We start from the raw sequence: 26,940 nt of genomic DNA on the forward strand, positions 1-26,940 counted from the left end.
GCCTTAATGTGTGCTCCAGGTATTATGTGCTCCAGGTATCATGGCACAGAGAGAGTTTAGGATTAACCATATATATTGATATCCAGGTTATTTACCAACAACCTAGTATTCCATAGGAAATATTTGACCTGGTCTCATCTGGAGATGACCCCTACACCAGGCATTCTCATCAGGGGTTCTTAGAGAGTAAACGGGTTACAATGTAACAATTTATTCTCTAGCTAGTACTACTTCTGCACTCAGTCAAGGCTCAATAAATGGCATCCTTCATGTTGTGTTGACCCAAGGTCAGCATTTGGTCACTTTTGAGCGTAACATAAACAGGAAATTGCAATATGTCATTATGCAATAACGGGGATATTAACCCCTGGCAAATTCTAGCTTTGGTAATTATTTACCTACATTTTCTTGCCCACTGCAGTTTTTATGGGTGAAGGACAGCTTTTTATTTCCTGACCTAAGACACTGGATATGTTTGTGTTGTATTATAAAACAGCTGCCTTATCCAATCCCAGAGGTGGCTATATGCCCGTGGTAGATTAAGTCATTATTATATCACTTATGTAGCTATAACTACATGTAACAAGCTTATGTCCCTTCTGGATCCTCTTGGACCTTTTTTTATTGAAACGCTGTTATCTTAGATGCAGAATGAACAATTTATTTACCATAAGAGCTCACAGCTGGAAACTAGGCTAGGCAGCTTTAACCAATTTCTCTAGATTGTAAGCAATTTGGGCAGGGATTTTCTTTTGGCTATAAGTTTGTATGGTGTTCTGTACTCCAGCAGTGCTTGACTGGGACACTACTACTAATAATGCTTCACACCTTAAAGAGTTAAAGAAGGTGCAGGACAGGGATGTTAAAAGCCCATATTTATAAAAAAAAAAGGCATACAAATTAGTACAACAGCTTATGTAGCAAAGATGATTTTTGGGGTATAAGAAACAACAGATAGGAGGCTTCTGTAGAACTAAGAGTTAGAGTTTCAGCATACAGACATACTCACTCTTAATAAAGTTTATACAGAAAATCTCTGCAGAAATTGATAAGCTTCATAATATAAACAGACCTGGCTCTTTACTGTAGGTAGAAGAAAAAAATTAGCCAGATGTTCACTTAAAAACATTAGCTACAAAGAAACCTTTTGAGGTAGAGAGGGGTATTTGTAGGAGTTAATATCAGCTTATTTATTTTAGTTATTAAGTTTTCCTGAAAGGAATAGTTAATATTTTAGAGAAATATCACTACCTAGGGGATAAAAGGAACTTTGACTCCTAAGAAACCAAGAAGACCTTCCATAGGATAAAATGACATGTTTATGCCCATTTCTGTACAGTTAAAATGGTACCAGCTGTAACGTCTACATTTACAAAATGATCTCAGGTGACAGATTTCTCCTAGTTTTCATCAGCTTTGCAATATTTAGAAAGCTGTTCAAAATCACTCAGATTTTCTGGTAAGGTGTTAAAGAGGAAGACTGAGTTTACGAAGTGTATTAAATCCTTATTTACAATTGTTTAAATTATATTTCATATGTATAGCACTTGAGGGAACAAAACCACACATACCCTATCTTGAACTTTACCTTTGCTGGCATTATAAATCTCTTTTTGCATGTTTGATTTGTCTCCAATTGTACTAAATTTTAGTAAGAAAGTACATAATATGAATATAGGAAGGAAATGGAGAAAGAAAAAAAGATCTTGGCTAAGTTTATTTTATGAAAACCCCCAGATGTAACTCTCAGCATCTGAATGTTTCTATCTGGCTGAGACTGACATTTCCTTTCAGAGAAGGAAGATGGGCAGAGTTATTTGAGGTGGAAGAAAATAATTATTAAAGGGTTTCTCAATCCAGTCTCTAAAATTGTCTCCACAATTACTTTCATGAAGGTTTTGGGATCCCCTTTCCTTAGCCTACTGTGTGTTTCTGCTCAAACAAGGGAGATGCAGGACTGAGTAAAATTCAGACAAAGGCTTGGTTATCCATGAAGTTGTGCTGATTGTATTAAAGGTTTTACTTGAACTGGTCAGAATGAGGGAGAATGGTGACAGACATGTGAATAAAATGAAAGTGGAAGGATGGAACTTGGTTGTCTTTCTGATAGTAAAAGGCAGGGGCCTGATTCCTCCAGCTGTACTAGGGTCCAAAACAAGGTTTAATGGCCTGATGCCACACAACTGGAAAAAAAAGCTGGCTGAGCATCCCCCTCTGCCCTTCATTACTTAACTAGCTGTTCAGCCTGCTGCAGAATCCCACCAGCCTTCTGGCTCTCAAAGGGGCCCAAGACCACAAAGGAGAGAAACTATGTCTGACGAGATCTCAAGGTCCCTCTGTCTCCTTACAGACTTAACTACATCCAACATGGATCCAAAGCTCTGATTTACCTCAGGAGCTATACTCTGGAAGCCTTGTACCTATCCTGGAGGCCAGCTGTAAATTGTTATGATATTTGACCTTTCTAACCTCTCATTTTTAATATATATCACATCCTCCTCTTTAACTCCACCTATTGAGCCATCTGGATGCTGTGTGGAAGGCCACCACAGATGTTTTGTTAGTCTTGCCCAAAGGGAAACATTTCTTCCTGATTCCAGAACACCATCTGGCATAATCCCCAGCAAGATCAGAAACCCCGCACTGCCACCTATGGGACCAAGCAGTTTTCAGTTTATCTTAAACCAGAAAGAGATCTGGGACAGCCACTGTCCCTGGCAAATCAGTTAAGTCTGATACTACATTCAACCAGGTTTATTTCAAACCAGTTTCAGCCATTTTCAAACTGGTTTATGTGCACTGAACATCTGTTCTGTTACAGATTTAAACCAGTTTCTGATCACTTAAACCAGTTTATGTGTAATCTCTGACCCTAGCCTTTCTGGGCCAGTGCTCTGGCCACAAACATATTGAGGAGGAGGGCTGCAGCATCATGTCCTCTTCTAGCTATATTTTAAAAGGCAAGTGGATGCAGTTACTGATTTTTTTTGCAAAATGCATTGCTGTGAGGGTGAATTAGATATGCTCTGAGCACACCTGCAGCATATAACTGCAAGCTCAGGTGGAACTTACACATCAGAAAAGGGGTACCTACTGAGTTTAGGTGCTTGAATGATTTGCCATTTGAGGAAGGTTATTTTGGATTTTAATTATGAACTTAGGTGTCTAAAGTTCATTCGTTAGGTATCTGAATATTCCTTTGCAGCTGGCCCATAGATGAAGGTTAATGATGTTGTTTTAATTGGGTAACTGATTCCCAATTAATCAAACTTAAACACATGCACCTGTGAGCAAATTGTTCTTTTTAACTTCTAATATTTACCAGTGTTAGAAAGCATCAGATGCAATAGGTTAGCAATAGGCAATAAAAAAGAACAGGAAAGTGGGTAAGAAAGTCAAATCTATCTTTGAGAATGAATACTATTAAACCAACTGGCTTGTGTTAGACTTAATAATCCAGACTTCAATGTTTTTGGTGAGTTTTTTTCCCCTCAAGGTAGCAAAGACAAATAAACAACTTTTCTTAACCTGATGACAACATATTTTACTTTTTTAAACTTTATTGTAAGCTAGCTTAGCTATTTTTTCTGAAAAGTTTATTTTTATTTTTATTTTTTTCTGCTGGAGCAATACTCTAAACTTCAGATGCTTAGTTAGGTAGTTTCCAACCTCCTCAGGCCAAATTCAAATATGGTTTAGTATGTCCAAGTCTGCCGAAGTCAATTGAGTTGCACCTGCTTATGTTACATATCGATTTAGTCTTTTATGCTTGCAAAAAAAATCCCACCCCAAATTGGAAGCATGTGAAAAATGGTTCCTATTAGATTTCTGGCCAGAAAGAGTATGAGTAGAAATTTCCTTGTGATATTTTGGTGATCCTGTTTCAGAACTCAGGTAGAATCAGAAAGTACAGAAACAACATGAAGTTGAAGAAAAGCACAAGCCAAACTGTTTAAAGGCTTTAGTAGGCAACCGTTGATCCTTCTGGATCATGGTGTGTATGTGAGAGCTCATCAGGACCTTTGACACATACCCTAGGCAGTGAATATTTGGGTGGATATTTTGGTATAATTTTAAGGTGGCTTACCTGGGGAGATATTCTCTCTTAAAGTTGTGGGTGATTGCATCTTTACTCAGCATAGGCCAAAGAGTAGTAAGTCTACAAAGAATGCTCAGGGTTGCTGCTTTTCCTAAGTCTTCCCACCAGCCAAGTTTGGTTTGTTATGTAATTTGCGTTGAAACACTGAGGTACTTGAGCACATTTTGTTCCATTACAGAAAACGAGTGGATATCTTGTCTTGACCAGAGTATAAACCAGGGCATTTCGACACCCATGAATCTATCTGCTGAGACTTAAATTTCATCTGAGTAGAGAAAGAACTAAATGTTACTAGTTGAGGTTGGTTTTTCCATTATACCAATTTTGTTTTCCATTATTTTTTTCTTGGTTACTTCCCTTTCAGGAAAGTGTTACCAAGCATGAAAATACTTTGTCTAAAATGTGTTTGAAGCAAACAAGCAAAACCCTCTATGGTTAAGTGGGGATCTAATTGATGAAATATTTTGTTAAATGGTATTTATTCATCCATCTGCCTCTAGCAAACAAGTGATGGATTATTTTCAGTGTTGCGAATCACTCAGCTGGGATATTTATATAATCTTTATATGCCAATTTTCAGAAAAACTGATTTACTGGTTGATATGAAGCAACCCAATAAGATCTAAATTCTGTGCATTACTGTAATGTATCTCTTCAGTTCTGAATAATCAACATTCTAGGAACTAATGGGACAATTTCCTCTCTTCTCCTTGCCCTATCTTCTCTGTATCTGTCTTTACTTTACTCTACAAAGAAGGATACAGACAAAGGGAGACTGTTGCTTTACTGTATGTAGAAATCATTTAAAACGCCCTGTGTGTGGGTAGTACATGCATGAATTATCCCTAAACTTACTGTCCAGAAAGAGAAATGCATGCATCCATATTTAGTTTTGTGCATTCCTATGTGTCTGTTCTATTTATTAGCTAAGTATTGCAAACTCTATTAAGTACAGGGAAAAAACATTTTTAAAGGGTGCTTGCTGGCATTTTGAAAACATCTCCCTGAGCTTTTTTTAAATCAAGTTAAGACTTTCTAAAAAATGGAGAGCTTGAAGACAGTGACTTGGCTACAAGATCTAATTTCACTTTAAATAGTTATCCTCTTCTATATTTTTTACCACTTACAAAATATTGTGTGTGAAAAGCCAATCACTTATCTGGATATTTCCTTTGCAAAATAAAAGAAGTGGCGCTTACTTGAGTTATTGTATCTTGAGAATGGATCTTGATTTCAACCCACTCATACAGAATCCTGGGAAACGTTGTTTGATATTAATTTTTTGTTGAAATAACATTTGTGCTATGTTTTAATACAGGAAATTGTCTTAATTATGGGGCATTGTGAAATGGATCAATCCAAACTCAGGATATAACTGATTGGAATCTGTTCCACTATTTCAATTTGGTCCTTAGCAGCAGTCTGTCACAATCTTGGGAAACCCTGCCAATATGAAAGTGACCACGCAGGCTACAGGCTAAGTACTGGACTACTGTGATGCAGCTCTTCTTTCCATAATTTGTAGCAGCCATGCTGAAGCAATCTAACACTGTAAATGCCAGACTGTGTTTGGTATCTGTATTATTACCAGGCTATATACATGAACCCAACTCAGGTAATGTTCAAAACAACTTTAAATAAAAGCACACAACTCCATCTTTGTTGTTTTTTTTGTAGTATTTTAATGCAGCATTAAAATGCTATAATACTAGAGGAAAGCTGTATACTATCCAGCAAATAAGGCACATGTCGGAATGCCATTGAATGGACAATCCACAACAGAGGTTTTACAGTCTTTTCAGCAACCCAGTCACTGGTAGAACAAGTTGTCATCTTGGTTGCTTGTACAGAACTGATACCTCTGAGACCTTTGTCCATAGGATTTTTTTTTAGCTGTAAAAGTCTATTAACAGTTACAGAAAAGGGAATTATACAACTCGGCAACTGAAACTGACAAGGTCAGTGGGAGCAGCTAAACAAAAGTAGTAATAATTAAGCTAATTTTAAAGCTGCGGAAATTCAGGTAAGTGTTAGTTTTAGCACTATTACACAATGTAGTGACTGGTTTACTAAATAACTTTTTAAAGGAAACAAAGAGTTCAGTATAGAATTGGGTAGACATTCCATTTTAGCATGGTAAATTTTTTTTAAATTCATAATATAATCAAGCTACATGAAATGTAAGGTGTAACAAAAATGCTTCAAATACATGCACATGCTTATTCTATCATGCTATGAATTCTAATCAAAATAAACACAATTCTAAACAACAAACTACCTCAATTCTCTTCCATTATGTCTTTTGATTGACGTTATTGCTGTAGCCAGTATTGCGTAGTGGATCTCACAGTTTATTGTGTCTACAAACTGTTGTGAAAGTCAGTTTGTCAAACAATGTCCCCATCAAACCTCCCCCTATCCCCCTTCCATTATGAAAAAAATGCAATACAAAACTGAATATTTGTGTTCCAGAATTTCTGAAAGCTGAATCTTTACTGTGCTTTCAGCTTTTCACCGTGTCTCACAAGTTCTTAAAATGATAGTATACTCTAATCTGATTCTTACTTACTAAAACATCTAAGTATAGCTTTTCCTAGAGGCAATACTTCCCAAAATACACATATAAATAAACTGCAAATGAATATTAATATAAGTCTAAGCACTTGAATAATATATTGGTTAATTAATACTGATATTTTCATCCAAGGAGGAAAAAAAAAATATGGCTTAAAGGATTGCAAGGGTTTTTGTCAGAATTATGTACCAACTTTCATATAATATTCTATGTAGACAATATTTCCTTTTTAATGTAGTTCTGTTGCATACTTTATACAGACAAAAGCATTGTAAAAAACAAATGTAAATTACTTCCATAAATATTTTCTTGAGGATACAACCTTAGTTTTGCAAAATACTTAAGAAAATTCTTACCTCTGTTAGTATTCTAGTTGAAAGCAAGGCCCTTTTGAAAGCTTCCAAGTTGTAAAAACTTTTTTTCAAAAAACAAACCATTCTTTTTTTAAAAAAGGCCCTCAAATATATACAAAAAAATTGTTACTGCAGAGTTTCCAGATAAGATAACAATTCAGTATGACAAGAAATATTTGTAACCATTCAAAAATTTTAACATCTAAAAAGGTTTCCAAAATACACACACAGTATTAAAAACAAACAAAAAGGAAAACAAAAAACTGAAAGGAACTCTATGTCAAGTATAACTCAAGATAAATACACATCTGCAAGTAAAACTGTAAAATACGTCATACAGGGTAAACATTTATATCAGTCATTTATATCTAGTAACTGCACACGATTGTCCCTTTTCAATTTATCCTAAAAACACAAACCATCATCCCTATATCTAAGATCTCAATCAGCCCTCTGAGCACTTCAGCAATCCAGCAACTTTTATGGACAGCAATGTTTTTTTGCTGATAGAAAACAGATATATGCAGAAATCCAACTGGGAGTGGAGTGACATCTTAAAGAAGGACTTTGTATGGGGGAACATTTTGTCTTATTTCTAATTATGTTGACAGAAACATGTGAAAGACTTATATCAATTCACCTAATTTTAACAATGTTTGTATACTAATGACTTATTGCAGGCTATTCATTGGTTAGTGCTTAGAATACAAAAATATATTCTATTTAACTGCAGGATGTAGAGAACTAATTATTTATTCTAACACTTTCAAATGATATTAACTTGCTTTTATTGTTTTAAGTAGTTCTATTTTTAGAATAATGGCTATACCTTGAAAAGTAATTCCATGTTGTGCAAAAGGGTAAAATATAGAGATTATTTCTCTACATAAGGCCTCTCTCAGATATAACTTCACATTTTAGTTTACAAAGTAGATCCCATATAATGGGGAACTTTAAAATACACTTATTTTAAAAAATAATATATATCCCATGTGTATTTATCTGAAATTAAAAAGCAGTTTTGAGACAAAAAGGCCTCAAAATTTTGCTCATGTGGCATCATACTGTATTTTCTGTTCATGGTAGCAGCAGAGAAAACTGGATGAAAAGGGGCCATGATTTTAAGTATGAAGCTTAACCCTCAGTGGTGAGAACTGAAATAGTCCCACAGCTTTAGTGGAGCTACACCAAAGTAAAATGGCTTAGTAGCTGCCCTGTACATGTATTTCAAACCACTGATTAATCTTCTTTTCCTGAGGAGTAGCAATGCAGATGGCAGGATATATATGAAAGGTTCTGATTGACTGAAGGAAATAAAAAATAATGATTTACATATGAAAAAAACAAAACATTGTTAGCAATCTCCAGAAGGAACAAGAAGCATTATGTGGTGAACAGCTTGGTTCACAGGTAAATGGTAACAGACTGACAATGTTTAAAATTTAAGCATCCAAAATACATCTGTAGAGCCAAGCTCCTCTTATGTATGCATCTCTCAATGGGTATATATTTTAATGTATACTAATTAAAATTATTTGGACTAAGAATTGCTTTTGATGTTGACTAAGAAGGCTAAAATCCATCCATGGAATACCATTTGATGATACATTTGATGATACTGGAGCTGGCCAAAATAGTATTAGAATGTTTTCATGAAAATTGGAGGAAAAATCCTCATTCTGGTTTATTGCTGCTCAGAAATTTCAGCCAGCTCCGTACCTGGGGCAAAAAGATTATATTCTAAACAAAAAAAAAATGGAAAAATTAATCTCTTCTGAATATATAAAACAGAAAATGTGTGTTTGTGTATTTGTAAACTGAAATTTAAAACACTGTGAACAATTCTATCGAATGCCTTTTTTAAACATTAATAAGTATACATTATTGTGGGTCATTAACACTAACGTGTTTCCAATGATGACATATAAATTCATAAACTTTAAAGATACAGGGTAAATAAATATCAATGGTATCAAAAAACTTTCCCCAGTCACAAACCCACTACAGGAGTGGTCTAGGGGAAGTACATTATGGAAATCTACATTCTGGATCTGTGGACTTTCCTTTACATCATTTCCTTGGAAACAAGCGCGTTTCAGCCATGAAGAGGGAGGGAGTGCATCCTGGATACCACTAAAGACACTGAAGCAATACTAGTGAAAATACGTAAGTAAGGACTGTGAACAGACTTCTTTCACTTCCCTAGTGCTTCATCCTACTCATCCTCCCTCCGCATCCCATGGTTTTGACCTTATCCCTTGCTTTCCATTCCTGACATGGATATAAAAAATACAAACAGAATTAATACTGCTTCAAGGCTCAGAGAGGCACATGTACTGTAAGGTGCGGCTGCTCTCCTCTTCTGCCCACTGTTCCCAACCCATATCTTTGTGGAGCCCCTGTCAGATGGTTTTAACTTTTGCTGGGAGTGGGCTGATGAATACTGGGAATGGAGAGCAGACCACAGGAGTGATGCTTCCTGCTTTATCATGCCCTTGGCTCTTTCTCTACCTGCTTTTAGGTCCCTCTTCTCCAGCATTAAGTGGATAGGAAGATTAATTCTCTCCCTGATTAGTCCAAATATGCTCATTGAGTAGTAACAAATGGATGTGTTTATATTTATAATGTCTAGGAAAACATGATGATAAAAGTATTTTACTTCTACTATTCTGTACATACGCATGTTAGTTGCATTAAAGCCACATTAGGTGGTTGGGAGTCTTCATTTAAACCATACCCTACAAGTTCATAAGCTAAATATATAGCAGTATTATACTGAAACTAGACAAGTAACATTTAAGGGGGAATACTGAGGGTCAAGTTTTCAAAATTCACCTTTAAACTGGCTTGCACGCATTTTTTTTTTCTTGCATGGGCAAATTTAGTAGCTTTGTTGGCACCATTGGTTCTTAAATGTATTTTCTATCTTCAGTTAAGAATGCATTTCTGCTTGAAAATGTTAACTAGCCGACTACACAGTGGCAATTGTTATCCATGATTAGTCTCCAATTTCAGTCACAGTTTTTTAGTTTATTTTAATTTAAGGAACTGATACCTGGTCAAAAGAATTATAAAGTGTTTAACTTAATAGTATGTTTTTAAATTCAAAAGCGCTTTTCATCCACTGATGTCAAAACGCCTTATAAGTATTTATCAAGCCTCACAACACCCCCTGTGAGGTAGGTATGCTAAGTATTATTATCCTCATTTTGCAGTTAGAGAAACTGAGGCACAGAGAGTTTCAGTGACTTGTGCAATGTCAAGCTGGTGGAACCAGACAAAATCAACACATCCTAACTCCCAGCCAGCCCTTTTCTCTAAACCAGCAGGCTACACAACTGGAATTACCAGGCTACCCATAGATGGTAAAGTCTGCATAATATGCATATGAAGTTTGCCACCATCAGCATTATCATTTTTGCCTTGGAAATATTTTGCTTTGTTCACAACAGAGCATAGAAATGGCAAACATTTCATCCTGTATCAAATTTGTCAAGACATTCACATTTTATAGAGGAATGCTCACTACAGGTCTTCAGTTTGCTTTGTAAGTAGGGACCTACTTAATTTGTGGTTTCACAGATTTCGCAGAAACTGCAAAACCTAGGATTGTCCTTGAAAATCAATAACAACAAAAAAACTTAATAAAAATAAAGTGCTGACTCCTCAGTGGGTAAGCCAGCGGCCCTCGTTGTTAGGAAGGGAAGGTGCTGATTGGTGGGACAGCATGAAGGGCAGCAGATAAGGTGGTGGCTGCCCCCCTTGTGTCTCCTCCCCCCCACCAGGACCCCTCCACCAATCAGTGCTGAGGGGTGGCTGCCCCATGACTGATAAATTAGGACTTTATGCTGCAGTCAACCTGTGAAAATTGGTAAGTACCCCTGTGATTTAGGTAGACCTCTACTTATAAGAGTCCAACTCTACACACTGAGCACATCCCTATGTAACTTGGTACGAGACCACTCTTATGTAGATCTGTTCAGCTTAACTTTGCCCCCATTCAACTTGGTACAAGTGTTTAAAATTTAAAACATCTCCACCAAACATACAAGTCCATCCTTTTGAAGAAAATATCATAAAAACAGTTGAATAAAAAGAATTGCCCTGTAGGTTTTCTACAAAAGTGAATGACATATACAAGCCTTACATGTTGTGTCCTTTTGCAGATGTGCTCTTAACTATATATATATATATATATATATATATATATATATATATATATATAAGCAGGATACTGTTCATTTTGTGACATTCTCCAATCCCTGATGATATATTTTTAGTTTGTAATAGGATGGTTTAGCACAAAGTTCCTTTTAGCTGAAATGGGACAACCAAATTCAACAGTTTATTCTCCCAAAGCTGTTGTAGATATTTTAGGAAGACAGAAAACAAGAAAGATCACTTTGTGGCTACATCCATACAAACTTTGATATTAACAACAATTTTCTACAGTAGAAAACAGGACAATATTTCCAAAAAGTGGCTTTAGAGCTAGTATAAATAGTAAGTCTGGCTAGTCTCTCTTAATTGCGGGTTAGGGATGAAGTCATTCTTATCCCCCATTATTCACAGTAAATTTAGTGTGCTTTTGATCTAATGAATAGTAAATATGCATAAGGGGTCTATTTAAAAGAAATTATATGACAAGAGAAGGATTTCAGTCTGTCAGAGCCTGAAGCAAGCCAACCTTATCCCTCTCTCAAAGGATGCTGGAATTCTTATTGATGCTCCATGTCCAATTATAATGTTCCATTTCTGCCACGGAAGCCACTCCCTCAAACAGTTACTCACTTTATTTGTCGCACCCTCCAAAAATGATTTAATTTAAGTCCTGCTCAAGTTGTGTTAACTAATGGGAAGTCCAAGAAAGCAGCAGTACAGAACTCTCAAACCTTCTGAGCAAGAAAACATGATAGTTTCCCTTCTTTAATGCTATGGCTTGTTGAATCCTCCTTTATCTTGTTGTATAATAAGAATAATGTTTGGGGTATTGATACATGCTTTCAATTAGTGGCCTTGCTTTTACTTAATTCCTGCACAAGCCATTCAAAATGTGTACTCCCCTATGAACATTATGCCGTGCCTAACAAATAGCACTTTACTTCATTTCACCTGGACATGACAGAGGAACTGTGTAAACAATCAACAGAAAACCACAGCAGTGGTTCCATTGTAACACTGTCAGTAACACTGTTTGATTTTTTTATATATATATAATATATAATATTTATATAAAAACACACCATAGTCCTATAAATATGTCTTTGATGTATACACATACACAGGAGAAGTGTTACATTCTATTAATGGTAAGGCATATTATTAGTTTATAGGCATTATTGGCAATTTTTTAGCTTTTGCTTATTTTTTGTGTTGCTGCTCATTGTGTGCTGCCAGAAGATCTCACAGGATGACAGGGATGGGAAGAGGCCCCCTTTGCAGGTTTATTGCACACGACGGCAGTAGTAGCCCAAAACTTTGCACTTCTCACACAGATGCTGAGGATGCTCTTTGCTCTGATCGGAAACATCTAGCCCATCTGGCTTTTCCAGGGGTCTCTGCAGGGAGGGAAGGGAACAGAATATGATCCAGTAAATGTCAGTGACCACTGGTGTTTGCTACGCACATTAAACTTATCTTTATGGTTATTTTGCTAGGCTTTCTCCCAGTACTTCTAATGACAATGTTCTTTTTTCCTAAAACCAAGAACATCTTGTCAACTACCCAGCCACACATTAGTGGGGAATTGACCTAACATTGATGTCATTCCCTTTCACATGAGGTCTTGTAAACCTTATTCTAGGTAAATTGTTGAAAGAATGTATAACTGGTATGGTTATAAAACAGTACCTTTCACTATTTTGGCATTAGTAACTAAGACGCCCCAAAGGCATTAGCACTGAGAACATGGGAATCCCATTAGCCCAGTGGTGCCTAGGGAATTACCACCATTAGGAATTTGTACTAATACCAACAGGTAGTCTTGCCAAGGTACTGCTATTAGACAAGTGAGAAGTTTTCCATTTGCCTAACACAGAGCTCCATATTTGGAAGACTAGAATTTCTCATTTTTCAAATGAAACAGCTGTAAAAAAGAAAAAAAAAAGAAAAACAGTAACAGTTGAGTGAGATATATAGGAGGCTCAGTAAAATAGGGATTGAACATTGGTTTGTTTGTTTTTTTGTTTTTCTTAGTAGATCTTGTACTTTCAATTTCCCTGATGTCTAAAAGCTTCATAGTCATCTAGAACAAGAAACACCAATGCTATATACCAAAGCATTGGCAACATGTTTGAAAGATCTGATAGAGAAATGACAAAGACAAGATGAAACAAGCAAATGTTTACGCTTTATAACGGAATTGTGAAAGAATATGACTTCTCTGATTTTTCTATGGCTGTACTTGGAAGTAGGCCTGTGTGAGTAAGCAGCTATTCGATCCGGCTTCAGATCCAGCCTCTTTGGATGCCAGGGATCCGATCCAGACCTCCGGACTGGGTTCCTGCCTTGATCCGGCCGAAGCGGCTCTGAAGCTTCAGAGCCGCCTCAGAGATCTGGCCATAGCGTATAATGGGGAATCATGAAATATCTATAACTTTGTTGTTTTTTGTCTGATTTGGATGACATTTGCAGGGATGGTGGCCCCTGCTGAGGCCACAAGGCCTGCCAAGTTTCAAGAAGATTGATGCAGGGGCTTGGGGGAAACTGTACCCCAAATTCTTGAAAGCAAAACTCATGTCACGTGTATGTATTACACTACAAGGGGGGTGAAAATGACAGGGGTGGTGGCCCCTGGTGAGGCCACAAAGCCTGCCAAGTTTTCAGAAGATCGGTGCAGAGGTTTGCAGGGAACTAAACCTCAAGCTGCGGGGAAACAAAACTAATGACATGGGTGACACTGTGCATTAAAGCACAGCAGGGTGAAAGCTGCAGGGATGGTAGCCCCTTCTGCAGCCATGAAGCCTGCCAGCTGTTGAGGAGATCAGTGCAGGGATTCTGGGTTCTGAGGCCCTGCACCTCTAGCTACTGACAGACAAAACTCATAACATGGGTGCTTGTGCAACTGACTGTCTCTGTCTTGGGGCAGTTGATTGTCTGTATTGATTCTTTCCTCTCCTTAGTCTGCGATTTTGTAGATGTTAATTGTTGCTAATTAAGCAACCAAAACGCTGGCTTGCATCCATAGATGCTTCTCAAGCAAATCCCGGGACGTCATTCTCCCCTTGTACTCGGCCTTAGTGAGGCCGCAGCTGGAGTACTGTGTCCAGTTTTGGGCTCCACAATTCAAAAAGGATGTGGAGAAGCTTGAGAGAGTCCAGAGAAGAGCCACGCGCATGATCAGAGGTCAGGGAAGCAGACCCTATGATGACAGGCTGAGAGCCCTGGGGCTCTTTAGCCTGGAAAAGCGCAGGCTCAGGGGTGATCTGATGGCCACCTATACGTTTATCAGGGGTGACCACCAGTATCTGGGGGAACGTTTGTTCACCAGAGCGCCCCAAGGGATGACAACTAGGTCGAATGGTCATAAATTACTACAAGATCGTTTCAGGCTGGACATAAGGAAGAATTTCTTTACTGTCTGAGCCCCCAAGGTCTGGAACAGCCTGCCACTGGAGGTGGTTCAAGCGCCTACACTAACACCTTCAGGAGCAAACTGGATGCTTATCTTGCTGGGATCCTATGACCCCAACTGACTTCCTGCCCTTTGGGCAGGGGGCTGGACTTGATGTTCGTCCGAGGTCCCTTCCAGACCTAATGTCTATGAAATCTATGAAATCTATGAAACTGGTTACATTAGCTAGCAACTGTGTATTGAGCTGGTCCCTGAGTAGATCATGATTGATTGGTAACTGATAATACAGTAGCTTAGCAGCCAGGCCTGCAGTAGTCCCCCCCACCCCGCCCCAAGACAGACACAGTTACACAAGCACCCATGCCATGAGTTTTGCCTGTCAGCAGCCAGAGGTGCAGGGACCCAGAACACCCCTGCACCTATCTCCTCAAAAGCTGACAGGCTTTGTGGCCTCAGCAGGGGCTACCATCCCTGCAGCTTTCATCCTGCTTCTCCTTAACACACAGTGTCACCCATGTCACGAGTTTTGCTTGTCCACAGCTTGAGGTGCAGTTTCCCCCAAATGCCTGCACTTATCTCCTTGAAACTTAGCAGGCCTCATGGCCTCAGCAGGGGCCACCACTCCTGCAGTTTTCAGCCCACTGCACCTTAATACACACAGGGTCAGCTGTGTCATGAGTTTTGCCTGTCAGCAACTTGAGGTGCAGTTCCCCCCAAACCCCTGCACCGATCTTCTTGAACCTTGGCAGGCTTTGTGGCCTCACCAGGGGCTAGCACCCTTGCAGTTTTCACCCCCCTGTGTTGTAACACATAGATGTGACATGAGTTTTGCTTTCAAGAATTGTGGGTGCAGTTCTCTCAAACCCCTGTACCTATCACCTTGAAACATGTCAGGCTTTGTGGCCTCAGCAGGAGCTACTACCCCTCCAGTTTTCACCCTGCTGTGTGGTAACACATACACGTGTTACGAGTTTTCTTTAAAGAATTTGGGATGCAGTTTTCCCCGAACCCTTGCATAGATCACCTTGAAACTTGGCAGGCTTCATGCTCTCAGCAGAGGCTACACCCCTGAAAATCTCATCCAAATCAGACAAAAACAATGAAGTTATAGATATTTCATTGATTCCCCATTATACCCTATGGCCAGATCTCTGAAGTGGCTCCAAAGCTTTTCTGAAGTGCTTCAGAAAGCCTAACGAAGCCAGCGCTTCAATACAGATATGCTGCTTTGGATGCTTCAGCGTCCAAAGCTTCTCTGGACCTGAAGCATGGTCTGAAGCCTCGCACAGCCCTATTTGGAAGGGCAATATGCACAATGACTTGCTATAAAGATAAAGGCCTGTGGATAATTTCAATAGGCTGAAATCTGAAAACAAACCTTAAGCTTTTTCACTATTCTCTTAGATTCCTAAGAGAATACAAGCCATTTGCTGACAAACTATGATTCTTTGGGGAAGAGAAGTGAATAAATATGAGGTATACCTTTATGGCCATTCATCTTCCCAAATTATTGCTCCAATCTTGCCTGCAGCCATAAAATCTTAAGAGTATTAGGTTTTCTAAGTTGCTTAGTTTTGTAAATAGACAGCAATGTTACTGTCTGCCTTCCTTTCCAGAGCAACTCACTTAAAACTTTGACTCTAAGAACAAAAGAGCCATTTGAAACTAACACGTGTTATAAGAAAAAGGAATGTAATGTGTGGTGTAAAAAGAGAAACAAACCACAACCCAATGTTGTGGATCTATCTTGACTGCTCTCTAATGGAGCATAAGTACAAACACCAACTGTCTCCCAGTTAGTCCCGAAAAAGGATGACCATGGACTTTTGCTGTGCTCTTTCATATTAGATAGGTAAAGTGTAAAAGAAGGGTCAGGTTCAAGCACCTCAAAAGTGAATTTGTGGCCTCCAGAGGAGGACTTCTGAAACTTTGAAATGCTACCTTTTATACCAGAACAGCCATTTGGTAAGTTTCTAATTTCTTCTACATGCTAGCTGTGCTCTGATTAAAGAGAAAAATACTGTAGTTATTGTGTTTATTGATATAAGCCAGCTTTTACCCAACTTCTTTTAATATACAAGGCCTTGGGAATCATTTTTTCCTGGAAATAGTGCAAAGGACATTGGGAATGCCTTGAAGTGCCAAGAGTTTCTTGGACTGTTGTCAGAAATAATACCTCTCCATGGTCTGCTTTCCCCCTGCGTTGATTGAGCTCAGCTTCTTGGCCTGTAAGCCATTTAGATTTCAGAAATGTTATTGTTACCAGTGCGTTACGACATACAGGCTAGGGAAGGGGTTATGAATACAGGAAACCAGGTTGCTTAGGGCCAGCTGGAAGGCACAAAAGCAGTGCTTGGGCTACATTTTTGAGGAGGGTAAGGGTCTAAATCTTCAGAAATTGCAGTGTGTGTGTGTGTGTGTGTGTGTGTGTGTGTGTGTGTGTGTGTATACACACACATTACAGTTTCTGAAAATATAGATCCTTAACCTCTCCAGAAATGTAGCCCAAGCACTGCTTTTGTACCTTCCTGCTGGCCCTAAGCGATCTGGTGTGCATCTCTCTCTCTCTCTCTCTCTCTCTGCGTGTGTGTGTGTGTAAGTTGTGGCCAAAAAAGCATGTGTTGATCAAACATGTAAATACACCAAAGGGCTTGGCTTTAGTGTTTCTTTGTTGTTTGCTATAAAAATCATCTATTTTTTCCCATTATTATTTGTTTATTATTGCTAGTATTAAAGCTAATATTATGTTTTAATAGCGTAAGTGCTATATAATAACATATTTAAGCAATGTGGAGAGTTATGAGGTAAGGCTCTCATCCCTTCTCCAGCCCCTTTACACCATATAGAAAGGCGAGAGGGCTGTTAGTCCTACATGCCCTGTGTCCAGTTAGACTGACTTCCTTAGGCAGAAGCTCTAATTAGCCTTCATTAGCCTTAACAAGGAAGCAAGAAGGCTGGGCTGGAAAGAAGAGCTAGGGCATGAGGCATATGTTGCAGATGAAGCTTCATTATGTATTCTGTATTCCTACAGAAATTTCAGACAGCCCTGAAGCCCTGTAATACTTACAGCCCTGAGGGCCCTGGCAGATGTTACATTTATGGCAGGATTCAGAGTTTCATTTTAGATGTCCATTTTTAAAATGAAAAATATGAACCTTTAAAAAAATACCAACAAATGACAAAGCTTTATTGGGGGGCAGGGGGGGTTGCTTCCCTTCAGGAGGGAAATATAATCTTGACTAGTTCTGGTGGTGAATTTGGCTGGGATGACTAAGCTGCTGCCTTGCCGGAACAAAGCTGAAATGAATCTACATTAAAATTGCAAATACTGCTCCCCAAATTATCTTTTGATAGAAACCTGTTGCTGGTTCTTCATTTTCTGACTGAAATCCCCATTCCACAAAGAAATAAACTAAACAGACCCCCCCCCACCAATAAATAAAACCATTTGAGTATCTAGAAAAATTGAAGACATGAATATTACTCCTATTATCAGTATTGATTCATCCTATCATATATATTTATATAGGTTACAGTTGCAAACAAAAATGTTTATTGTACTGGACCTAAACTATGGGTGCTTATACATGTGCTTTGGGAGTGGGGTTGGGGGGAGGAGCTCCAAAAGCCTCTTATTAAAGCGCCTGGAGCATCTCGTGTATCAGTGTCTCTGCACTTCAAAATGGCAGTGTGGGCGCTTTATCTAAAGCTTGTCAAACGAGCTCTAGATAAAGTGCCCCTGCTGCACTTTTGAAGTATGGGGACACTAATACACAAGATGCTGGAGGCTGCTGCAGAGCAGTAATTACAGTGGATTGGGGCAGCCCCACTGCTCATGTATAGGCACACTATTTGCCTTATTTGAAACTTAGCTACAGAGCTAAAATCTTGCCTCTGTCTCTCATACATTTACACACAGAAGGAACCCTCTGAGCTACTCTTTGGCCTACTGACTACCATGGCACTAGCTTCTCTATTTTACAGTTTCCCCCTAGCTAGTTTCTGTGGAGGCTTCTCTGTGGGTCCTAGATTTGCATTTGAAGGTAGTGCGAGAGACTGTACAGACAAAGGTTAGCATAATGAAACATAGTTAAAGAAGTCCTGTTCTTCTATAGAGCTGGGGCAGAATGCAAAGCCAGGTCTCTTTAGGCCACTTCTTCATGCTGACAAATTCCTACTGCTGCCATGGAAAAGTGTTGGAGGAATTTTCACCAAAGCACCAAATGGGGGTTTGCTTCCATGTCTCTTAGAATGATCTGCCTTTTTTCTTAGGTCCTTAGAGATGTGGGAAAGCCTGAGTTCCTCCACCAATCACACAAGAGGGGGTTACTAAAGCTGCATAGTCAAGGGGGTCAAACCCATAGGTCTGAAATTGTCAACCATAGCATAGGGCAGAGGTGTCAAACTTCGTTTGGTGGTCAAATTCCATGTCCTGCAAGTGCCTGTGAGCCAGACCCATAACTTTTCACCAAAATGTATTATTCATTCAGTTAGGTTTACACTTCGTAATGCACCATTTTTTGTACATCAATAGCAATTTTCAATATAACTTAATTTTTAAATTTGTGGATGTATAAAATTGTTTCAAACGGGTCTCCAAATGTGTGAAAAATTTGATTTATTTTCAGCTCATATAAGGAACATGAACATAAGAGGTGTTCAAAACAAAGCAAAACAAAGAAACTTGTGCACACACTAACACCTTGCAAACTGATAGTACTGCTCCTGGACACATGGTATCTCTTTTGGTACAATCAATTCCTTGATGTTCAGTTTCAAGGACTGTGCTAAGGATGGTGTTCAAGTGCTTATCACTGGATTTGGAGAGCAGTTTTGACTTGTAGATATTCATCACTAAGAACATTTGGTTTGCACCCAAATGTACTCATAAAAATACATAAAATTGATGCAAAGGATTTTAGTGCTGAATAGTTTTCTTCCAGGTATTGGTAAAATTTGTGAATCCAAATTGTTGAGAACTTCAGTGTTGTATTACACCAAGCATCAGTGAGTTCTACACACAACTACTGTGGGGCATCTTCTACTGGGATAGAGAATGGCATGCTGAAAAGCCTGAAGACAGAACCTGTCCTGGAATGTGTATCTGAGATCAGCAATCATGATCATATACTTTTCCCAGCCCTCACCACCTTAATCCCAGTGACATTGAACAATGACTTCAAGGTAAGAAAAAGTGCTTTGTTGCATTGAGAGAATGATTTTTTTCAGAGAGACAGCTTCATTTCAGAGGCATGCACAGGGTTGTAAAACTCTGTTGCAGCTAAGTTCCAAGCCTGCATTCTCATGTTTGGAGTACTGAGATGTTCCATTATTTCCACCAAGAAGGCAAGATCCTGCATCCATTCATCTCAAAGAGAAACCTGTGGCTGAACTTTTTCACTCAAACTCAGCTGATAGACTTCAGCATAATACATGCTAAAAGTTGTCAGTCTGTGGCCTGGAAAAGCTGCTCACCCTGGTATGCCACCTCCTCTGCAGAGCACTGGGGTGGACATAGGTAGCCAGAACCCTCCAGCTGGGCCTAACCACATGCCTACTCCCTGCCACTGGGGTGGCCAGCCAGGGTTAGCTGATTCCTCACCCCTTCCAATATAAAACCCTGACTTGGAAGAGGAAGTATTCATGCAGCAAGGTTTCCCGGTTTCTGCACCCTTGGCTTCTGCTGCTACTGGCTTCCTGATAAACCCTCTGGATACCCAATCTGGCTTGCCCATGGTCCCCAAATTTGGCCTGACCCTTTAGATATCTGATCTAATTATGGTTTTATTCACTGGATACCTCACCCAGTCTGCCTTCTGACTCTGAGCTCTGCCTAACCCTCTGGATCTCTGACTCAGTTCCGGGCAGAATGTCTGGCTTCCTTATGTTCTCACTTGATGTGCTCCCCTTGGACTTTGTCCGCTTCTCCTGACACTGAGGTATGACAAGTTGCCTGAACCACCACACATGACAAAGGGGACTTGGTATGGATGCATTCTCTATACCAGGCCCCTTGGGCCTGCCCAGGCTAGGCCAGTTGGCCCAGATAGCCTCTCCCCAGCAAGTTCTAGAAGATCAGGTCTGGCAGTCCTTGGCAGTTTCTTCACTCCTGGCTCTATTAGCCCTGCCTACCTATCCCATTATCAAAGAGGCGTAATGGTGACCAGCTGCAATTCCCCAGGAGGCACCATCTCCAGAATCTGAAATCAAGCTACCTGGAAAGTATCAGGAGTTTGCAGATGTCTTCAAGAAGAAACATGCAATTGTTTTTCCTCTGCATCGGGATTACATTTGCCCCACCAATCTGTAGCTGGGAGTGAAAATCCCAGTGGGACACATTTATGCTATGTCAGAACCTGAACTCACTGTTTTCCATGAGTATCTAGTGGAGAACCTGGCCCAGGGCTTCATATGCAGGTCCAACTCATCCATGGGAGCTCCCATCCTGTTTGTTAAAAAGAAGTATGGGAGTCTGCCTATGTGCCAATTATTGGGCACTGAACCAGATTACCATTCATAATCAGTACCCTCTGCCCCTCATCATGGACCTGCCTGATTAGTTCAAACGGCTTGTATCTTCACCAAACCAAATATTTGGAGAGCCTATAATTTGGTGCGCATCTGCACTGGGGATGAGTGAAAGATTGCTTTTAGAACCCTGTACGGGCACTTTGAGTACTTAGTCATGTCCTTTGGGCTCATGAACGCTCCAGCCATTTTCCAACACTTCATTAACGACATGCTGTAAGACCTACTGGACCAGTCTGTAATTGCCTACCTCAATGACATACTGATTTTCTTGGAGGACCCTAACCAACATTCAACACATGTCCAAACAGTGCTGAAAATACTGTGCAAACTTGGTGTTTTTGCAAAATTAGAGAAATGTGTGTTTGACCAAATGACGATCAAGTTCCTTGGATTCATTTTATCTCCTGAGGACCTGAAAATGGACCCCTGGGTGGTTCAGGCTGTCCCTGAGTGGAAACCACCCCAGAATGTCAAATAATTTCAAAGATTCCAAGAGTTTGTGAACTTCTACCACAGATTCATCACCATCTTTGCCCAGGTAGTAAGTCTCTTATTATGCTACTGTACAAGAAGGTTCAGTTCTGCTGGTCCAGGGAGGCCCAGCAAGCACTCAAACACCTGAAATAGGCCTTCACCCCTGCTCCTGTGCTCACTCATTTGGACTTAACCCTCCTGTTTGGGGTAGAAATGGATGCATCTAGCACCACCATAGGTGTCATGTCCTGAACAGACCTTATGCCCCTGCACTTTTTCGTTTCTTGAAAACTTACTACAGTGGAACTGGATTAACAGATCATGGATCATGAACTCCTGGCCTTCTGGGTGGCATTTGGGAGTGACAGCATTATCTAGAAGGAACACAGCACAAAATAGAGGTCCTCATAGAACACAGGCAAAAGATGAAATATGATGATAATCCCATGCAGGTGCCAGCTGAACTCAGCCCTATTCTGATGCCACACAATGTCATTGGTGCCACATGACCAAAAGACCTGCTAACCTTGCTTCAAGATGCCACCTAGGGGAAATTCCCCCCTGGGGAGCAAGACATCATCTCTTGACACCCCACCAGGAGCAGGAGGGGATCACATTCACACAGGGTAGTATCTATTTACCCCTAGGTCTGGCCAGACTGACAGTGTTTTGTGCAAGCCATGACTCATTGTTAGCAGACCACCCCAGAACAGACAAGACCTGCCAATAGGTATCCCAATACTTTTGGTGGACCTACCTGCATGAGACAGTCTGAGACTTTGTCTGCTTCTGCAATCTTTGTACCCACACTAAAATACCTATACAGAAACCACGTGGGGTGCTCCAGCTTTTTCCTGTTCCCCCTCAACCCTGGTCTGCTATTTTGCTAGGCTTTATCATAGAAGTACCCGAATCCAATAGATATTCCACAGTTCTGATGGTGACAGATCAGCCTAGCAAAATTGCCCATCTCATACACAGGTCTGCTCTCAGCCAAAGACACTGTCCAATTGCGGTTGGATAATGTGGTTTGCCTTTATGGTCTTCCAAACCAAATAACCTCTGACCCCAGTTTGTCTCCTCATTTTGGCATGAGGTACTGTGCCTGCTGGGGGTCCACACCCAGTTCTTCTCTGCATACCACCCACAAAAAAATGGTCAAGCCAAGAGAAAATTCAACTCCAAAAGCAATACCTCCAGTGTTACCTCAGTTTCCAGCAGAACAACTAGACACCCCTGCTAGCACTCAGAGAGTTTGCCTACCACAACTTTACACACACCTTGATTGGATGGACCCCATTCTTTGCCAAGTATTGGTTACATTCCTGGCTACATCCTGCCTTACCTGCCATCTCTGATAACCCTGTAACTACAGACTAGCTACATGTGAAGAAGGTCCAAAAAGAATGAAAAATCCATCTGGAAAAGGCAAAAGAAGCCTACAAATGGCATGTGGACCAACATCATCAATGGGTCCTGCTTACTCACTGTGACAAAAGGTATGGCTGTCAACAGAACACCTCTGCACCCACTGGCCCTCGTAGAAACTGGATCACAGGTACATCAGCCACTTCTGTATTACCTGACAAATTGATCTGGTCACCTCTGAATTTTCGCTCCCCGCAACACTGAAAATCCATCATGTATTTCACATGTTCCTGTTTAAGCCCTGCGCAGAAAACTTGCTTTCCCAGTGGTCTCAGCCTCCTCCACCACTCATAATGGTTCAGAGTCAAGAAGAATACTTAGTCGATGGGATTCTAAACTCAAGGATGAAGTGAATAAAATGATATAATTTTGTGGATTGTGAGGATTCTGGGCCAGAGGAATGCAAGCAGGAGCCCATGGAATGTCCATGCCCCTGTCCTAGTAAAAAAACCTATGAGGACCAACCAGGATCAGCGCCCCCTGAAAGGGGTTATTGAGCAGGTGATGGGTGGGGGTGGTTGTAATGTTAGGCTGTGGCCTTGACCCTGGGGCCGTAGCCTGCCTGCTCCCTCCTGTCTGCCATCTCCTCAACAGAGTATTGGGATAGACACAGGTGGCCAGAATCCTCTAACTGGGCCTAATCACATGCCTGCTCTCTGCCCCTGGAGTGGCCAGCCAAGGTCAACTGATCCCTCACCCCTTCCAATATAAACCCCTGACCCAGAAGAGGAAGTGTCCAAGCAGCATGGTTTACTGTATCTAGGCTGTTGCACCCTTGGCTTGTGCTGCTACTGGCTTCATGACATACTCTCTAGGTATCTGACCCAGCTTGCCCATGGTCCCTGAGTTTGGCTTGACCCTTCGGATATATGACCCAATTGTACCTGATTGCCTGGATACCTGATCTGACTCGCCTCCTGACCCTGCACTCTGCCTGACCCTCTGGATCTTTGACTCGGTTCCCCATGCAGATCTTCTGGCTTCTGACTTCCTTACATACAAACTCAGCATGCTCCTCTTGGATTTTGACTGGTTCTCCTGACCCTGAAGTAAGCCCCAGACCTGGCCATCTATAACCCAGCATGACAAAAGTCATTTTCCTCTGACTGAACTGCCAATGAGCCCTGGTTTAGATGAAATTCTCTGTTTTTACCATGGCATTGATCACCTGGTCCATGCCCTGAATTTAGGCAGAGACAGTTTCCTGCTATAGAATGCAAATTAAAACACTAAGCTCAACACTCTGCACTTTGGTCTTCATCCTGCCTTCCTTCTCACCATGGAACAATAACCATCTTTTCCTATGCTCACTGCTGTTTTCCGATCCACACCTAATTTGCCCAAAGCTGTTCACTTACAGTGTTGAAAATGTCTTTCTTGTAGCCGTGTCTTTAATTGACACTAACTCTACAAACTCCTCTGTCAGATTCGTATCCTGATTGACACCCAGAACAAACACATCTCACTGTGCTGTCACTCACATCTGTGCTTTCATCGATTGCTGTTGAAAAAGAAGCATATGACTTCGCTTCATTTCAGAGTTGACTCTGCTAATTATCAGGTAAGTCACAGATAATTCTACTGGATTGTCTACTGGATTTTTTGAGAGGCTGATATCTGTAAAAGCTTGGATGTTTTTTGGGCACTCACTGTCTGAAGCCTTCATCACACACTTCTTCAAGAACTCTCCCTTAGCAAAGGGCTTTGAAGGACTTAGGAAAAAGGACACAGCTAACTCTCACTGCTCAGTCACCTACGTGATGCACTTGTGTGTAGACAGATTGTTGCTTTTTCAACAACTGTTTTAATTCACTCAGTTTGTATTCACATAACTTCCCAGTAAATCTGTCATACTTGATGCCATGACATGATTCATAACATCTCTAAGTGTTTTCCTTTTTGGAAATAGACACTGCTTGCCTACAAATCAAATATGCAGGCTCTCCATTTGTTTCTGTGAAGGCATATGAGGAGCGCTATATGAGGGCCCTTATATGAGGGCCTCTTAATGCAGTCACAGCACAATTTGTCACATAACTTCGAAAAAGCACCATGGAGCTAGTTTTGGACTTTATACCATGGAACACAAAGCAGATTTTAGTTTTGTTATGTACCACATACACCTGAACCAAGATGACTTTGAATTTAAGATAACCCTCCAATATTAAATTCTACATATGGAAAATTTAAAATTTGTTATAATTGTCCATATATAGAATCTAATTATTGGGAGGGTCATCTTAAATTCATCCCCTCCCCTCTATTGCTATTGATGGGGAAAACTGTGGGGGAGAGCATGTGGCAGGGGAGTCGAGCCTGACAGCTAGCCCTTCCCCGCCCCCACACCTTGATCCCTGAAACCTGTCCCCTACAGCACTTGCCCTTCCCACAGTGTGTGCTCCCCTTGGCATCTGCTCCCCTCTCATGCTTTACCCCTCCCCTGTGTCACTCCTGTGCCTGTACACCCCAGTTCTTGCCCCCTCCTTCTACTGCTTTGCCTGCTTTACCTGTTCCCTCACCTGCTTTACCCCCATCTCCTTTTCCTCCCCGTCCCCGCCTCACTGATGCTTATCCTGAATTGTGGCTCTGGCTGTGGCACGGGGCATGGAAGATATGATGGCTCCAGTCTAGGATGGCCATCAAAGAGGACATTCCGGTTTTCTGCTACTCTGTCCTCTATTGATATGAAACTCAATGCCTTTATGTGCTCTATTTTTCTCTTGAAGAGAAAAATCTGGTTTCAAGTCAATAGAGGACAGAGGACAACTGGACTGCCCTCTATGATGGCTACCCTACTCCAGCTCCACCCTGGCCCTGGGGCCAGAGCTGCTGTTATTGCCACCACTCTTTCCTGTCTAGGCAGGAGCCAGTGTGCGCTCCATACCCCAGGCCAGAGTCATGGCTCCAGGTCCAGAACTGGACCTGGAGCCATGACTCAGGCTAAGAGATGGGAGTGCGGGGGAAAGAGGGACGAGGCAAGCAACTGGGTTTGGGGCAGAGGCGGCAGGGGGCAGGCTGGTAAGCAGGGCAGTACCATGCAGAGGTGTGTGTTGAGGGAGAGGGGCTGAGGTGGGGGAGGGGTTAGGGCAGCAGGTGTGGCTCTGACTCCCAGCCTGGGTTATCAGGGCTGGAGTCAGAGCTGCAGCAGCCACCTCCCCCTGCCCCCTCCCCCAACTTATACTCAAATCCAAAGTGAGGGGCTTTTTCCCATGTTGAATGTGGGGGCGGGGGGGACTTGTCTTGTAAACACAGTAATTATGGAGCAAAATGCTAAAAGCAAGAAAAAATAAGAATGAGCAATACCGTCAGACTTGTTAGCAATATCCTGTTTTTTGTTTTGTTCTATTTTTGATTTCACAAAGCTTGACATTAGCATTCACCTAATAGGTCAAAAATATTTGATCTCTGTGGTTAAGTGTGCACATTCATAAAAGTAACATGTTTTCATAGACAAATAACAAGGTAAAAAGAACTATGCCTTATTTTCTGTATATTGCACCATTATCAGAGGAAATTTCTTTGAAAGGGGGACAGTCATTTATTGGCTAGGGACAGACATTCACAAAGCCTGAGCCTGAATTGATTCAATCTTTGCAGATTAGTCTAACCTGTAACGCTTGAACCGATTTGGAGGTAGATAGACATTCCCTTTTCATTCCAGAAATGCAGGCACATGCCTGCAGTGGCTCAGGCTAGAAGTCAGGGGGTGCTAGAGCAGCCCTCCCTTCCTAGTGGTGATGCATAAGGGGCGCATGGGGGGCACACCCTGAGATCAATGGTGTACCCCCTAACAGCCAGCATTCCGGGGGGCGGGGGCAGGTGAGACCGCTGGTGCCTGCCCTGAGAGCGCTGGCTTGGGAGTGGGGGTGCCAGGAAAAGCAATCCCCACAGTCCCCCCGTGGCCAAT

At 40.9% G+C, this 26,940-nt stretch overlaps 1 protein-coding gene across 1 annotated transcript in view; it reads right to left on the reverse strand.

Annotated features, from left to right (window-relative positions):
* Positions 1 to 5,757: 5,757 nt before the first annotated feature.
* ZCCHC24 (zinc finger CCHC-type containing 24) overlaps positions 5,758 to 26,940 on the reverse strand; it is a 196,313-nt gene continuing 175,130 nt past the window's right edge. The window contains exon 4 of the mRNA XM_006264403.4: positions 5,758 to 12,585. Coding sequence (XP_006264465.1) covers positions 12,472 to 12,585 — 114 coding nt within the window. The 3' untranslated portion in view covers positions 5,758 to 12,471. The remainder of the gene's footprint in view (positions 12,586 to 26,940) is intronic.

The sequence above is a fragment of the Alligator mississippiensis genome, chromosome 6 (assembly GCF_030867095.1).
Source record: "Alligator mississippiensis isolate rAllMis1 chromosome 6, rAllMis1, whole genome shotgun sequence".
Taxonomy (NCBI): domain Eukaryota; kingdom Metazoa; phylum Chordata; order Crocodylia; family Alligatoridae; genus Alligator; species Alligator mississippiensis.